The 17,041-nt window shown below is 31.9% G+C and overlaps 2 protein-coding genes across 2 annotated transcripts; both read left to right on the top strand.

The window, feature by feature from the left end:
• The first annotated feature begins 890 nt into the window (after nt 1-890).
• On the top strand, nt 891-13,214 carry LOC112698169 (uncharacterized). The gene is made up of 13 exons (XM_025751541.3): nt 891-1,136; nt 1,270-1,407; nt 1,645-1,726; nt 1,971-2,047; nt 2,156-2,271; nt 2,666-2,780; nt 2,868-2,984; nt 3,664-3,755; nt 5,445-5,511; nt 5,603-5,684; nt 6,176-6,267; nt 6,358-6,501; nt 12,974-13,214. Exons 1-13 carry the CDS (start codon nt 927-929, stop codon nt 13,118-13,120), a joined length of 1,479 nt encoding a protein of 492 aa, XP_025607326.3. The 5' UTR covers nt 891-926; the 3' UTR covers nt 13,121-13,214.
• Nucleotides 13,215-15,873: 2,659 nt separating this feature from the next.
• On the top strand, nt 15,874-16,635 carry LOC140173661 (uncharacterized). Its single transcript, XM_072198165.1, has one exon. It carries the CDS (start codon nt 15,874-15,876, stop codon nt 16,633-16,635), a length of 762 nt encoding a protein of 253 aa, XP_072054266.1.
• Nucleotides 16,636-17,041: the final 406 nt, after the last annotated feature.

Here is a 17,041-nt window from a genome sequence, read left to right as displayed (position 1 = left end):
GTCAAAAAATTGGTAAACAAAATTTTGAATATATTTTTTTTTTATAAAAAATGATTACAAACTTTATTATAAAAAATGACTAAAGTATTTCTATTATATATATATATATTAGTTTTAAAAATCTTAAATTTTAATCCTAAAACGGTATAGAAAAAAGAAAAGAATTAGATTTTAGGATTTTAAATATATATATATATATAAAAAAAGAATTAAAATTTAAGATTCTCAAAATATATATATAAAAGAGTAATTTTGTCATTTTTTATAATAGAGATATTATAGTTATTTTTTATAAAAAAAATATTAATTTAAATCGATTTAAGATATAATTTATTAATAATTTTTTAGTCAAATTAATTTATTTGATCTAATCTTAATAATTAATTATATGTATTAAATTTTAATTATTTAAAAATATTTTTAAAGAAAAATGTTTCAAACGCCTTTATCTAAATACTTTGTCGTAGTTGTCACGTCCTTGTTACAGAGAGAGAAAACAAGTCATCATGTATAGTTTACATATAAAATAAGGGAGCAACAAGAAAAAACAAAGTAAAGGCAGGAGGATGACTTGCTTTCGTATCTTAACACTTCCAAGTTCCAACACATGATTAGAATATGGGCCTGGTTTCTGTCTTTCTCTACAAAGCCATTCGTCTGTCTCTTCTGTATGTAATGTTGCTACCACAATTTGACTTATTTATACTATATAGCACAAGGCCTAGCTAGAGACTACTGAGCCGGCCTTATTACCCTTATAACTTTAATAATAATAATAATAATAATAATAATAATAATAATACATTTAACTCTCTCCTTTAATAAATGAATTCATTATTAGTTCCACCTAATCTCTATTATATATTTTGCACCAAAGAAGTTGATCACAAGAGCACATACATCATCACTTACTCTTGTGGATCGATATGATGGATGAAGAAGCAGCACCAAAGAGAATGGAAGAAGGACTCGGAAATTCAACAATGGATAAGAAGCAGGAAGAGGTAGTTAAGAACGATATTAATGATTCTACAACTGAGCATGGCAAAGAGAGAATAATAATGGAAGTCATTGGTGTTAAGCAGAAAACAAAGCGGGTTGCAACACTTGATGCATTTAGGGGTCTCACCATAGTGGTTAGTACTAATTAATATATAGTCAACAAGCTAAGTGTGTGACGGGTGGTTTAATTTGAAGTAATTAATAATTAACTTGCTGTATTAATTATTTTTTTTATAGTTAATTAATTTGACAATAATATGTATATAGTTGATGATACTGGTAGACGATGCTGGTGGAGCTTATCCTCGGATTGATCACTCTCCATGGGATGGATGTACTTTGGCGGATTTCGTTATGCCTTTTTTTCTTTTCATTGTTGGTGTTGCCATTGCCCTTGCACTCAAAGTAATTTTACTAATTCATCACTCTCTTGTCTTTTCCCGTCTTATAAAGTTTTCTAATCTATTTTGAAGTTTTATCTTCTTCTTAATGTTTGGACTATTTTTTTCTCATATTTTATTCGTCCTATTTTTTGTTTTTAACTATCTTAAACGTGAAGAATAAAATTAAAATATTTAAAGTAAAAATATAACATTTAAAATATTAATTTATTCACATAAGACTTTGATTATGATAATGCAGAGAATCCCCAAGATAAGGTATGCAGTAAAGAAGATACTCCTTAGGACGTTGAAGCTTCTTTTCTGGGGCATACTTTTGCAAGGTAAATCGTACATATATAAGAACTCCTCAATAATCTCTAAAAACTTTCGTTTTAACGTCTATTCTAGTTAATAATATAAACATAATTTATATATATAGTGGAAATAAATAAATATATATAAATATTCAGAAATGTTTACTTCTTTTTACGATACATATTTTTATGTTTATAAATATTTAGGATATAATATATACACAAATATAAATAAATTTTGGTACAGTTATGAATTTGTTTTATGACATAGGTGGATACTCTCATGCGCCCGACGACCTTGTATATGGAGTAAACATGAAATTTATCAGATGGTGTGGCATTCTCCAGGTATTATGACCAATTAAATTAACAGAAATCCATGTTTCATAATTGAAAAAGTGAAGAAATTAAATAAAATTAAAAGAAAAATCTAACACAGTGTGTGTGTTTTTGCAGAGAATAGCTCTTGTATACTGTATTGTAGCTTTAATAGAAACCTTCACCACGAAGCTTAGACCCACTACCTTCACTCTTGGACATCTATCCATTTTTACTGCCTACAAATGGCAATGGTGACAAATTAAAGACCATCTACAACACATATATATTGAATTATAGTTATTAGTTTAAGTATCTAAATTGGTCCTTACAAAATTTTCTGTTGGACATTTCTATTATTCTAAAAGTTTTTGAGAATTATTATTATCAATTAGTTTTTTTGTTGTTTTATAATGAGCTAGTTTATCTTATCATAACAAAAATACATACATATTAACATTTTAATTGAAAGTGACAAAGTGACTAAATCTGTGTTACAAGAATAATTTTCAAAGACTTTAAAATAATAAAAATTAATTGAAAAAAATGCTTGATCTAAAATTCGTAAAGGATTCATCTAAATATTATTACTTTTACGTTATTTATCTTCAAAGATGTTGATTAATTTCATTGGTATAATAATGGCAGGTTTGGTGGCTTGGTGGCATTCCTTATATACATGATTACAACCTACACACTCTACGTTTCAGATTGGAGTTTCGTGGATCATATTGATGATGACAAACCACTCAAGAAATATAAAGTACATATTTGCATACATGACCTCGATCTCTAACTTAATTATTATATATTTTCTCCAATTTAATTAGCTTAATTTGTTAATTACTAGGTGATATGTGGAATGAGAGGACACCTAGGTCCTGCATGTAACGCTGTTGGCTATATTGATAGACATGTTTGGGGGGTCAACCATCTCTACTCTCAACCTGTTTGGAGACGCTTGAAGGTCACTACTCTACTACTTTTTTCAATATATAATTAAATAAGAAAAACTCTTGAAGGCAGGAAATTTTAGTATTTTTAATCGACCATTGATAATCATAAATATTAAATTATTTTAAATAAAAAAATTTATTAATTTATATATACAAATTTTAAAAAATATAAATACAAATTATATTAATTTATATGTGTAAATTTTAGTTAATATAAATGTAAATTATATACTTTTTACGTGAAAAATATTTGTTAATATAGATACAATACAAATTATTCACTAAATATTAGCTAAAAATAATAATATTTATTAGACATATAATATTATTATCATTAAATAATGTTTGACTCACTCTAAATACACGTGTAATCTTGATAAAATTTGTGCGACTTTAAGTAATTTTTATCTTCTTTAAATATTTAGTTAGTTATGTTATTTTCTTCTGTTATTATTTAGAATGTAAAATTTAATTTAAATATTTTGATCAACAAAAATATTATTTATGTATTAAAATTAATCACTAAAATTAGTTATAATGTATTTTGGTGTATATCTAAAATAGTTATTTTAGCAATCCAACATTAAGAACCAAACGATTGGTGGTAAAGTTAATAGAAAGCAAAGATTAAAAGAAAAATTATGATCGGTGATTAAATTTGGAATTGCACACAATTTGAATATATAACAGCCATGCACACTGAGTTCTCCAGACACAGGTCCATTTCGCGAAGATGCTCCAAGTTGGTGTCACGCTCCATTTGAGCCCGAGGGTTTATTGAGGTTTATTTTTATATTGTGTTATATATTTCTACTAAGAGTTTAAATTTTTTTCATAAGTGGTTTTATGATATATTCTACTTTTTTATTCATCTATATAATTGAGTGAACTATCAACTCGATTCTTGTCTATTTCTTAAAATGATAATATAATCTTTTATAATAAAAATGATCCACTTCGATTCTCTATCTTTTATTTTTGTGACACAACATAGTCTTTGTGGGTGTTTTTCCATCAACTCTTAATAGAAAATGTTGACGTATTAAGTTTAGAAATAGACAGAAGTCTAATTTTCTCTAAATTCAAATTGGTTAGGAATTTATTTGTCTTTATCCTTTAAACAATATCTTTTTTAAATTAATTTTTATTATTATATTAATATTTTTTTAATATTTTATTGAATATATGGTATAATAAATACAAATTAATTAATAAATTATTTAAAATTTAAAAATATCATTTATTATGAAACTAAATAAATAATTCTCAAATATAATTTTTAAATATGTAAATAATAAATATTAAAATACGATTAATATATTAATAATAATAATTCTATAATATAATATTAGTATTATGATCTAGATAAGTTTCACAATAAAGTAAAAACTAATAAACATATTATTTGATATATAGTAAAAAAATTTTGAGTAATAACAAATTTAATTTTTTCTCTTTTTAAATTAAATTAATAATTCTATTTGATATCTTTCCACTAAAATACACTATGAGTATGTTACTAATACTAAATGAAATAAAATAAACATAATATATATACATATATATATATATATATGTATATTATGGAGACCATTTATAAATTCAACAAACTCAAAACATCAATGATATTATTAATCTATTAATAATATTTTGAGTAAAATATATGTAAATTTAATTGAATTTTAATATACATAAAATTTTAATTAATCCACATTATTCTTATATTGATAAATCTTCATCGATATGTACCTTATGAGAATTGTATTACTAATAGATTAATAATATTGTTAATATTTTGAGTTTGTTGACTTTATAAATAGTCTCCATGATATAGACATAATTAGTTTAAAGAGATAAAAAAAATTAAATTTGTTATTACTCAAAAAATTTATACTATATATCAAATAATATATTTATTAATTTTTATTTTATTGTGAAAATTATTTAGATCAAAATACTAATAATATGTCATAGAGTTATTATTATTAATATATTAAAAAATTTAATATTTATTATTTCTATATATTTAAAAATTATATTTCAAAATTATTCATAATAAATAATATTTTTAAATTTAAATAATTTATTAATTAGTTTATACTTATTATACTATATATTTAATAATTTACTGAAAAGAGAATATTAATATAATGAATAAAATTTTTTTAAAAAAGATATTGTGTAAATAATAGGAATAAATAAACCCTTAACCAATTTGAATTTAGAGACAGTTAGGTCCTGTTCATTTTTGAACCTAACACGTCAGCATTTTCTGTTTAAAGTTGACGGAGAAACACCCACAAAAATCACATTGTATTATGAAAGTAAAAAATAGAAATCGAAACAAATTATTTTTATTATGAGAAGTCGCGTTATCATTCTGAGAAATTGATAAGATTCGGATTGCTAGTTCACTCTATATAAAGCTTTTTTTCTATTTTAATAACATTTTTAATATTTGATTGAATTAGTTCCATATCTGCTGTCATGTCTGGCACCATTGGTATCCATTATGGACACGTCTTGATCAACTTCAAGGTTACAAAATTCTACCTTAAATTCTGCTATATATGTAAATTCAATTAATTGAACAAAGGCCTCTATATACTATTGTGAAAAAATATTACAGGGTCATCGGGAGAGGCTTAAGCAATGGGTCTCAATGGGCTTTGTTTTACTCATTATAGCTATCATCCTTCACTTCACTAATGGTAATAAACAGCTTGTGCAATATGCACCATATATAAAGGAAATAGGTTTTGTTTCGCTAAATTTTTAAATTAGGTTCTTATTTTTTTTATTGAATTTTTATATCATATTAGATTTTATAATTAAGTTCTTGTCGTGACAAAAATTTAGAATTAACAAAATATTCACTTGACTGAATATTTTTTATAATTTAATAAAATATTCTGTTAATTTTAATATTTTTATCGCGATAACAATTCAGTTATAAAGTTTGATATGGTATAGAAACTTAATTAAAAAATATATAAAAACATAATTAAAAATTTAATAAAATTATAAGAACTAATGAATAATTAAATTTTTTTTATTCTATGATTATTTCATATTTTTATACGTGACTAATGTCTGGTGTTGGTAAATATTGATTGATATTATATAATTGTGCGAAATTAAACCGAATTAAACTCAACTAAGAAAGGATTTTAATCTCCATCTAAATTATAACGAAATGCAGCTATTCCAATTAACAAGCAACTGTACAGCTTCAGCTATGTTTGTTTCACAGCTGGTGCTGCTGGAATTGTTTTCTCTGGGCTCTACATAGTGGTGACTAATTAATTATGTTCTCATTAATTTATTATTTCAACTTGTGATTCTATTCCTTAAAATTAACACTACTTGGTGATGATGAAACAGATCGACGTTTGGGGAATTCGTACTCCATTCTTGTTCTTGGAGTGGATAGGAATGAATGCAATGCTTGTGTTTGTGATGGCAGCTCAGGGAATATTTGCGGCATTTGTAAATGGCTGGTATTACGAGGACCCACATAACTCGCTTGTAAGAACCACACCACCCCTTATATGTGCGCATATATTTAGGAAAAATATTAGGGTCCATCACTCCATTGGTTTGATGATTTTCATTTTTTTTTATTTTAAATCAAATTAGGAAGTAAAATAATGTTTGGTGGTAATATTAAAACTGTTGTCATTAAAAATGCTTTTTGAAAATAACGCACAAACATAAAACATTAAAATACAATTTTTTACAAAATACGACACTATTGAACTAGTAGTGCGGTTTTGATCAACTTTTAAGGAAAAACAATTCAACCCAAATTAAAGTATATGATTTGCATGGTTGCGGTTTAAATTAGATTAGTTTATTAAATTTCTATAAAGCAAAATTTTAAAATTTTATTATTAAGTTACAGGAGTAATTTTTTGTTGGTAAAATAAATAGATGAATAAATTTTGTTTTGCATTTACAAAATGCTCACTAAATAATAATAATAACAATAATAGTAATATATGAATAAATTAAAAATATATAACAAATTAAATATATTATATTAAAAATATTAATTTAATAATAAAATAATAATATTATATTATATTGTGTAATTTAGATTATATTGAATCGATTTAATAAATAAATTTAAAAGTCGATACAATTATACAATTTATCAAATATAAAATAATATAATCAAATCTAAATTAATATAATTTGATCAATTTAAATTGATTTAAATTTAACCACTCCTAATAAAACGACGGGATTCGAATTTGTATTACAACAACAATAATTTTTGTCTGATTGTCTTGCATAAAATAGTGCTTTACTACTCCTATCAATTTTCATATACCACAAGAGGTTGTTCCATCTATCTTTGTTATGATTTTTTTTTTCAAACTCTTTTGTGCTTATAACCTCTTATACTATAAAATAAAGTATTCAATGTTAATTATTATTCATCCATTTACAAAATAATATCATTTCATAATTTTAATGTTAACTATTATTGTTATTCATTTGTTATTTTTTTTCTTTCAGATTTAATTATGTAAATAACATAATAAAATAACATTATATATGTAAATAAATTTTCGCGATTCATCCGAAAATCAAGAAGAAAAGACAGGGAGTATTTTAAAGAGGACCGGGTTAGACTGTCAAACCAAAGCAACACGTTCCCAAATATCCATACATGGCTCCATTTGTAGTAGTGAATCTAGTGGTCGGCAGGAACGCCACACCAAAGTCAAAGTCCAAAGCGAAGAAAGACGCCAAGATACTTGCCATTATAGCCGTGAAAAAGGCCTTCCCCTATAAAGCTTCTCGAAAATATCATTTGGCCTTGGAGATCGGTGGTGTGACAACCTCCCAAAGGACCCACCAATGGTAGTTACGGTGAGAATTAAGACGGGTTTAGTCAAGCGAATCTTAATTGAAATAGAGGTAGACTCGAACATCATATTTCAAAACGTGTTCAATGCTTTGGGATTAAATAAAACGACCTCAAGGACCACTGCCACAGAGTCGTGGGATTAGGCGATAACTACATCAAACCAGACGGCTCCATCGCCCTGTCGATCTGCATCGATTCCGGGGCAAGTAACAAGTCCGCCATGGCCAAGTTGGCAGTCCTTAAGGATTCCACGGCTTACAACATCATCCTTGGGAGGAGAACCATCAAACACCTACTAGTGGTGATTTGCACGAAATTCCGAACAATGAAGTTTGTGGCAGACGATGGGTTGGTAGGGACGATATGAGGGGATCCAAAAATGGTCGTCGCTTGCGATAATGCCAATTTGTCCCTATAAAGGAGGTCCAAGGAAGCAGTCGGCATGTTCTTGGCAGACCTGGACGCAAGAATCGATGAGCACCCGAGGTTCGAGCCCCAGGTTGACCTCGAAAAATTCCAGGTAGGGAGGACAGAAGATAAATTCACATTTGTGAACCGTAACCTACCCTACGAGCTGAAAGGACCTCTGATCAAAGCCATCCGAGCTAACGGAGACCTTTTCGCATGGAGCCTAGCCGATATGCCAGGAATAGACCCGAAATTCATGTCCCACCGATTGGCCATAAAGTTGAAGGCAAAGTCTTTCACATAGAGGAAGAGGAAGATGTCCTCAGAAAGAGCAAACAAGGTGGCCAAGCAGACGGATAGCTTGTTGGAAGCCGGGTTCATTAGGGAATTAGACTATTCCACGTGGCTTTCAAATGTGGTTCTTGTGAAGAAGGTGAACAGGAAGTGGAGAATGTGTGTGGACTACTCGGACCTTAACAAAGCCTGTCCAATGGACTCATTCTCCCTCCCCAACATAGATGCCTTGGTGGATGCGATGGCGGGATATAAGTTCTTGAGTTTAATGGATGCATACTCAGGATACAATCAGATCCCGATGCACCGACCTGATAAGGAGAAAACGATGTTCATAACGCTATGGGGAACATATTGTTACAAAGTCATGTCACTCGACCTAAAAAATACAAGGGCAACTTATCAAAGCCCGGTGAATAAGGTCTTTAAGGACCACATAGGCAGGTCAGTAGAAGTTTATGTCAATGACATACTGGTCAAGACGGCAGAGCCGGACATCCTAATAGCCGACTTGCAGGTCATCTTCAACTCCCTCCGAAAACACAACATGAGGCTAAATCCCCTTAAATGTGCTTTCGCCATGGAATCAGGGAAGTTCCTGGGGTTCATAATCACCCAAAGGGGAGTAGAGGATAACCTGGATAAATGCAAAGCCATGCTTTGCTTGGCAAGACCCAAGTGTGTGAAAGATGTACAAAGGCTAGCGGGGAGGCTGATGGCTCTATCCCGTCTCCTCGGCTCATCGACAGCCAATGTGCTGCCTTTCTTTAACCTGATGATAAAGGGGATGTCCTTCGAGTGGGGACCATCTTATGAAAAGCCTTCGACCACTTCAAGAGGATTTTGTCGGAACCACCAGTACTCAAAAAGCTAAGAGAAGGAGAACCTCTGTACCTGTACCTCGCTGTGACAGAAGAAGCTTTGACTACAGCTTTAATGCAAGAGGAAGGCAAACAAAAACCAGCCGTATACTTCATAAGTAAGGTGTTCCAGGGGGTGGGGCTAAGGTACCTAAGGCTAGAAAAAGTGGATTTCGCTTTGTTAGTTTCTTCCTAGAGGCTAAGGCAATATTTTCAGGGACACCGATTACAGTAAGAATAGACCAAGCGATCAAGCAGATATTGTAGAAACCCGACCTAGCGGGGAGAATGACGGCTTGGGCAGTGGAGCTATCCCATTATGACATCCAGTACGAGCCCCGTCACGCTATCAAAGGCAAAGCAATGGTCGACTTCTTGGTGGAGATAGTCGGTGATCCACCAGAGGCCCCGAACACACGGTGGAAGCTCTATGTTGACGGAGCATCCAACTAAGCATTTGGTGGAGCTGGGATAATATTAGAGAACTTAGAGGAGATAACTTACGAGCAGTTCATCAAGTTTGAGTTCTCGGTCTCAAATAACCAAACAGAATATGAAGCCATAATTGGGAGGCTTAATACTAGCAAAGAGGTCGCAGTAGCAAGACTCGAAATCAATAGCGAATCCCAGGTAGTAGCAACCCAAGTGAATGGAACGTACCAAATTCGAGACCGCCTATTGCATAAGTACCTAGATAAAACTAAACAGTTATGTAGGAGTTCTGAAGAGGTGGTTGTTCAGCATGTTCCCCATCAGGTTTGGGGATTTCGGCTTCAGATCGGGGGAGTCAGAGGCATCGTAGTCCCCATCAGGGAAGAAATGAGTCATCAAACGACCAAGGAAAGTGTTCCCAGCAACCATCCCAACTACAAAAGAAAAAGAAAGCCAAGTTATGAAGTTGTCAATAAAGTTGTAATATATAAATTAGAAAAATAGAAGAATAATAGCAGGTAGAATGCCCTACTTACCTACATAATCTCGACTGGCTTCCCGGTCACTCATTAGGAGATAAAAATTAAAGGGGTTAGAGCCGAATATCACCAGCAAAATGTCGACGATTTGCTAGTTCTGCCAACCTAAACCCTTATAGGTCACCTTAATCATATAATTGGAGCCAGCACCAAAGCTCCAGTAAGTCGAAATGCGCCTTTTTCCTTCAAGGGTGACGACCTTGAGCCGGTCTCACCTTGAAGAAGGTTTTTCTAAAGCCGTGGAAGGAATCTTCGAAGAGGCCGAAGATCCTTCGGTTCTACAGGCCCAGAAGGACAGGTATCCTTTCTTGTGTTTACCTTCTTGAAAAAGATTTGTGAGAAGAAAGAAGACGAGAAAAACTTCTACAGTGCCCGGGAGTTCTAAATAGTCACAAACCATCTCAAAACACCAGATAACAGCCCAATTGTTCGAGTGGAGTTGAGAAGGAGTAAAATCACATCTATTCAAGAGAGCTAGAATAAATGGGGAAAAGGGAATCCAGACACCCAAAGTGGTGAACATAGATTTGTACACCCACTTCCAGACAGGGATGCAAGGAGCATCAAGGTTGAGTTGGCAAATTTGTTCTCGTGGACCTAGGACCAAGAGTTCGTAGTTCACCTCCTCGAGACCACCTCCAAATAGTGCTCCCAAATCACAGAGCTCTTGCACTCCTCCGCGATTACCTTAGAATCGGTACTTGTGACATCGGTCGTACACCACGCGTAACGGTTCACGAGAGGACACATCGCCATACCTACGGTGGGGGCACCGCTTAATTTAAGTCATAAGGTTGGAGGCAGGTCCTAAGTCAAACCATTCTAGCCTAAAGCCACCATATTCTATCCTAAAGCCACCATGTTCTGGCCTAAAACCACCATAGCCTAAAACATGATAGGGACGCCTATGGTACCCCTTAAGAACTACTTAACAAATACTAGAGCAAGAAGCTATACCAGTAAAAGGAGATATAGCAACAATGAAAAAATAGAGACAAAATAGGCACGAAAGATAGTCACTTACCAGTATTTGTGATGAAGGAAGACACTGGAAGCAGAAAATGGCAAGTTCCCTACTTTGGCAGGGCAAAAATCCCCAAGCAAAGCCAAAGGTAGCAGTCGTGGTAGGAAGGAAAAGGAACGATGAAAATGGTGGTGGCAGTTATAAGAAAATAAGAGAAAAAGAAATGATAAAATGGAATAGGGGTTGGTAATTGTAACTGAAGAAGGAGAAGCGCGAAAAGTCAAGGGTAGAATAGACCTTTCTGTGCACTTTCAAATAACTCTTAAAAGGAATTTAATGCTCTGAGCACAATGATCGAGCAACGCTCTCAAAATGGGTGTTGGGGGAAACCTTCACACGCGAGGAAGCCTTCAGAAGTCCATGTTCATGACGGCTGACCCGCACTGAGTAGAGACTGTTGTCCCGGGAACCCGGGTAGACAAATGCGCCAGTCGTGTATATCACGTTTTGACGCATTGGCAGCACTGTTTTAGCCTAACCCAACACAACCCAAACACGACCTAACAAATGGACGTTCGTCCCATTCCGTATGGGCAGGCGTCCACCACGTGACACAAGTTCCCTTTAGAAGAGACTCAATAGCTAGCCAAAGTTGGAAAAGGAGTTAGTCCCTAAGGAAGTGGGAGGCCCACCTAGATGAATGAGGATAAGGGAGAGGGACCTACCCATCTCCCCAGATACATCACTGTTACCCTAGAAGTAGCCGCCTCATTGTACGAACATTAACTGAGGTATCGGAGTGTCCTTACAGGTGGCTCCACCTGCCGATCAACCGACGACTTGCTGGCGAAGCCTTTCCCTCCATAATCAGTACCTAGGCCTCGATCCATCATTCTACACACCCAGGTCCCAACTGAACAAGCAACCGAATACTATATAAATACGAAAATTTATCGAGTAACAAAATTTATCTTTTTAAAATTTAATAAAATTTAATTGTTTATTATATTTTTGAAATCCAACCAATTTATAAAAAAAATTGTTGATTAAATAACTTATAACTTAAATATACATAATTTTATTGTTTTATAATAAATATATTTTGATATTTTGATAATGAAAATATAAATTTAAAAATGAATCAACCAAATATTTCATCATTATTTTCTCCGTTCGAAAATAAAATTTATTTTAACAAATTAAACATATTTTCTAAAATATGAAAATCTAACATGAAAATTTTTTTTACAAAATAAAAATAAAAAATTATTTTCATAAACCAATCAATATTTTATATACATTATTTTTATGTATATCTCTCTTATGCACTTTTTAAATTTTTCTATGAAAAGTGATGTATAAAAAATTAAAAAAAAATTTGTCTTTTTTTCTTTTATCAAAGATAGATAGATTCAAATTTGCGACCTCTTAAATGAGCATGGAGTGACTATTTCATTTGAATTATAACTCATTGACAAATTTATCTTTTATATTATTAAAAAAATTTGCACAAAATAAATAAAAAATAATACAAATATCATTTTTCTATATTTATTCTATATGAAATCACTTTCAAGGAACTAATTAATTGGCCGTATTTTATGCCCATAAATCAATTGAGCAGGTGCACTGGATTAAGAAGCATGTATTTGTGAATGTTTGGCACTCAGAGAAGGTGGGTACTATCTTATATGTCTTCTTTGCTGAAATCACCTTTTGGGCTGTTGTTGCTGGCATCTTGCACAAATTCAAAATATATTGGAAACTCTGAACTTTCTAGGTTTTCTACACCTATATATCACCCATATTACTATTACATAGATATTGTTAAAATAGTCCAGACTTTTCTTTTAATTATTTTAGCAGTGATTTCAATGTTACAAGTTTAAATCGCAGAATTAATTATGTAGTGATGTAATCATTAAGTTATTAAAGTCTTTATATCTTTCTATTACGATCTTTTCTAAAATTTTGTATTAATGCAAGATGTGGGCATACTATTATCCTTTTTATTCTACAAACTTCCAGAAAGAATTATAATACGTTAATACTAAGGCAATTTACATATTTAAATAAAATCAGAGAAATATTTACCCAAATACATAAATTAAAAAGTTGTTACGTACTTATGCAAAATGTATTATTATGTAAACTGTGAGAGCCAACTACAATTTTTGATTTGTACATAAACCGTAGCTGACAGAGAGATTTTATAGAAGAAAAAGTTTGGCTGTAAACCGTGAACACCAACCACGAATTAGGAAGGAAAAGTGTTAGGCATAAACCTTGGGTGGCTACCACGGTTTATGAAGAATTTTGTGTTAAACGTAAAATCTCCTAGGCTCCCACGGTTTACGTTTATATGTATATTTATACATAATCCGGTGATGCTCAACATGGATCATTTGAAAACAATAAAAATTTTTGAAACCTTCGTAGTTGAGAGAGTTTGAGAGAGAGAGGGTGGGAGGATTTGCTCAGGTTTGAGTGGTGGAGTCATGGAGGATTTTACATATATTTTTAAAATATAATATAGATACATTTTTAATTATATTAATAAGACGATTAATTTACGTCTGAATTCACAATATAAGAGTAACTTTTGTGAAACACGTTGAAGACGATAAAAGTGTGTTTTGAACGATGTTTTTTTTGATGTTTGACAACTTTTTTTTTTGAACTCCAACTTGATTCTGCATCTCAAAAACTCGTTCATTAGAAGCAAAAAATTATAGTTTCTGCATTTACTCAACCCACGTTTAGGTTGTTGCTTGTTATTATTGGTTTTTCCATAATTTTTTCTAAATAAATGCTAAAAATATTAAAATAATTAAAATAATTATAGCTTCTGCATTTACTCAACCCACGTTGTAGGTTGAATCTCACCCACATATATATAAATATTCCCTCCTCATAAACTGTTGTAGGCTATAAGGATTTATGCCAATTACCATTCCTTCATAAACCGTTGCTGGCAGCAAGGTTTTATGAAGATTTTCTTGCATTCATAAACCGTGGTAGCCTACCACGGTTTATGGTCATTTTGTTTTAACACGTAATCTATTCCTGCCAGCCAAAACCGTGATTGACTCCCACGGTTTACATAATAATGCATTTTGCACAAACACGTAACAATTTTTTGATTTGTGTATTTGGATAAAGGTTTCTCTAATTTTATTTAAATATGTAAATTGTCCTTAATACTATTCCACAATTTTCACATGCTTATTCGGAAATGAGACTAAAGACATGAAGAAGAAAATAATCAAAATATATATCAATGATATTTTAAAATAGTATATGCCAAATCACCATTGGCCGCCAATTATAATTTAAAACAAATCATATATTCGGGGAAGAAAACTACAAATAACGAAATAAAGTATATTCCTATTTTGTAATCAAAATAAAATATAGCTTAAAGATATCTAAATTAATGTTGAAATTGGCAAAATTTTGGTGTAATTCATGGTTGTGGTGCTTTTGGTGGTGATTAACGATGAAATAGCTCTGCTCCTCGCACAGTGTGAAAAGGCTTAACCTTGTATTTGAAGATTCGAGGGGCGGCTTTGGTGATTGTTGGGTATGGGACATTGACTAAGTCATATCATCTCATCAGAAATCAAATTTATGATGAATGAATTGCAAATTGTAATGGGTTTGGTGCAGGATTTTGATTTGATTGTTTATTTTTATTTCATTTGGTTTGTTTTGTTTTGAATAGTGGTAGAGATTATAGGGGCATGCTGCAGATCACTTGTATCATGATTGAGAAATGAGAACTTTCAAATATATATAAAAAACCTATTAACATTTCAATTCAGAAGCAGTTCAGAGGGACCAAGATAGAGAGTTTGGAGTGACTTTGGAAGGTAACCCTCTGTTAACACTTCAAATATTGAAAACGCCATTTTCGCATAGTGTACGAAGACTAAACTAAATTAACAAAAAAAAATTTATTTTATGCATCTCATTGGATGTGAGAACGGTTATTTATTTATTTTTTAATTGAAAAAAGTTCATTCTCCCCCACTGCCAAAAAAGCACTGTATTTTCTTGCATTTCACTTCCCATTCCAACTCTGGAACATTACACCATTTTTTAACGCATAACAAATTTTTTTAGCTGATAGATATAACAACCTTTTCTTTTATGATGGAGATGAAAATGCATTCGATTATAATGGCAAATTGAAATTGATTGTATAACAAAATTTGTATAACAAATTCTGTTAAAAATTAGTGTTGCTGAGTCAGGGTATCATTATTTTAATTAGTTAATTACTTTAAATTAAATTAGGAATTAGGGATAAGTTAGTAATATAAATAGTAGGCAATTTGTAACTTATTCTATTCAATTTTTTTCTGAATCAATATATAGAAATTATTATCTCTCTCTCTCTTTTCCAATTCTTCTCCCAAAATCTCGATCAAGAACTCGGTTTTATCATGGTGCGGAGAGCGTGGAAGATCGAGATTAAAGAAAGAGTGTCGTTGATGCAATTGGAGCTGTGGTTTAGTCACAATGGCAAACAACCCCAGTTCAGACCCTGAGGTGAATCAAACTCCAGATTCAGAGTTTTCTCCAGCGGAACTTCAAAGCTTAGCACGGGTTTTGAGCAAACTCTCAAATATGCAATTATCAAGCGCAAAATCAAGTGCCAATTTCTTATCAGATCCATCAAGTGTTTATTACTTACATCCAGGTGAGAATCTGGGAATCTCTATTGTTACTGTTACCTTGAACACTCAGAATTATAATTTCTGGTCTAGAGTTATGAGGTTAGCTTTGAAATCAAAGAACAAACTAGGATTCATTGATGGAACTATACAAAAACCGAATAAGGATGATCCAACTTTTATAGCTTGGGATAAATGCAACACATATGTTGTAGCTTGGATTAATTTGTCATTGAGTACTGAAATTGCACAGAGTATAGCTTGGAATGAGATTGCTGTAGATCTGTGGGTTGATTTAAAGCACAAGTATTATCATGGAGATTTGTTTAAGATTGCTGAGTTAGAAGAAGAATTACACACAATGAAACAGGGATATCTAACTATCACAGGATACTACACGAAGATGAAGGCAGTTTGGGAAGAAATTGAAGGCTTCCAGCCAGTTCCTAAATGTAAGGAATGTAATGAAGAGTGTGATTGTGGTCTTCAAACAATGAGAAATTACAGAAGAGAGAATTATGCGGTAAGGTTCTTGAGAGGCTTGAATGAGCAATATGAGACTGTGAGATCCCAAATAATGCTTGAGACCTATTCCTACTATCAATGAGGTGTTCTCTTTGCTTACTCAACAAGAGAGGCAGCTTCATGGTCCAAATCAGGAGGTTAGAAATTTTGCTACAGTGGCTAATTCAGTGCACAATTTTAACAACTATGTCCCTAGAGGAAGAGGGCGAGGGGGACGAGCAGGGAGAACTGGAAGAGGTGGTGGAAGGAGCTCATCTAAGACATGTTCATATTGTCATAAGGTAGGGCACTTTGTGGATACTTGTTACCACAAACATGGGTTCCCACCCCACCTCCAAAGGTAACAATTATCACAGGAAGTGAACAATGCAGCTGTGACAAATCAGATAGCTACTAAAATTGAAGAAAATAGTGGTTGTACAGAGAAACAAGAGAAGGAGAGTGATGTTCAATCTGTCTAATCAGAATTTGAGAAACGCACTGCTTAC

This window comes from Arachis hypogaea, chromosome 6 (genome assembly GCF_003086295.3).
Source record: "Arachis hypogaea cultivar Tifrunner chromosome 6, arahy.Tifrunner.gnm2.J5K5, whole genome shotgun sequence".
Lineage (NCBI taxonomy): Eukaryota > Viridiplantae > Streptophyta > Magnoliopsida > Fabales > Fabaceae > Arachis > Arachis hypogaea.
This window is presented reverse-complemented; position numbering and strand designations above follow the sequence as displayed.

Excerpts from the sequence above, each read along its gene's own strand:
- LOC140173661 (XM_072198165.1), top strand. The coding sequence starts at position 15,874 with ATGGCAAACAACCCCAGTTCAGACCCTGAGGTGAATCAAACTCCAGAT.
- LOC112698169 (XM_025751541.3), top strand. The coding sequence starts at position 927 with ATGATGGATGAAGAAGCAGCACCAAAGAGAATGGAAGAAGGACTCGGA. Across the intron at positions 1,408-1,644 it reads CCATTGCCCTTGCACTCAAA|AGAATCCCCAAGATAAGGTA; the intron begins GTAATTTTACTA and ends ATGATAATGCAG. Across the intron at positions 1,727-1,970 it reads CTGGGGCATACTTTTGCAAG|GTGGATACTCTCATGCGCCC; the intron begins GTAAATCGTACA and ends TTTATGACATAG.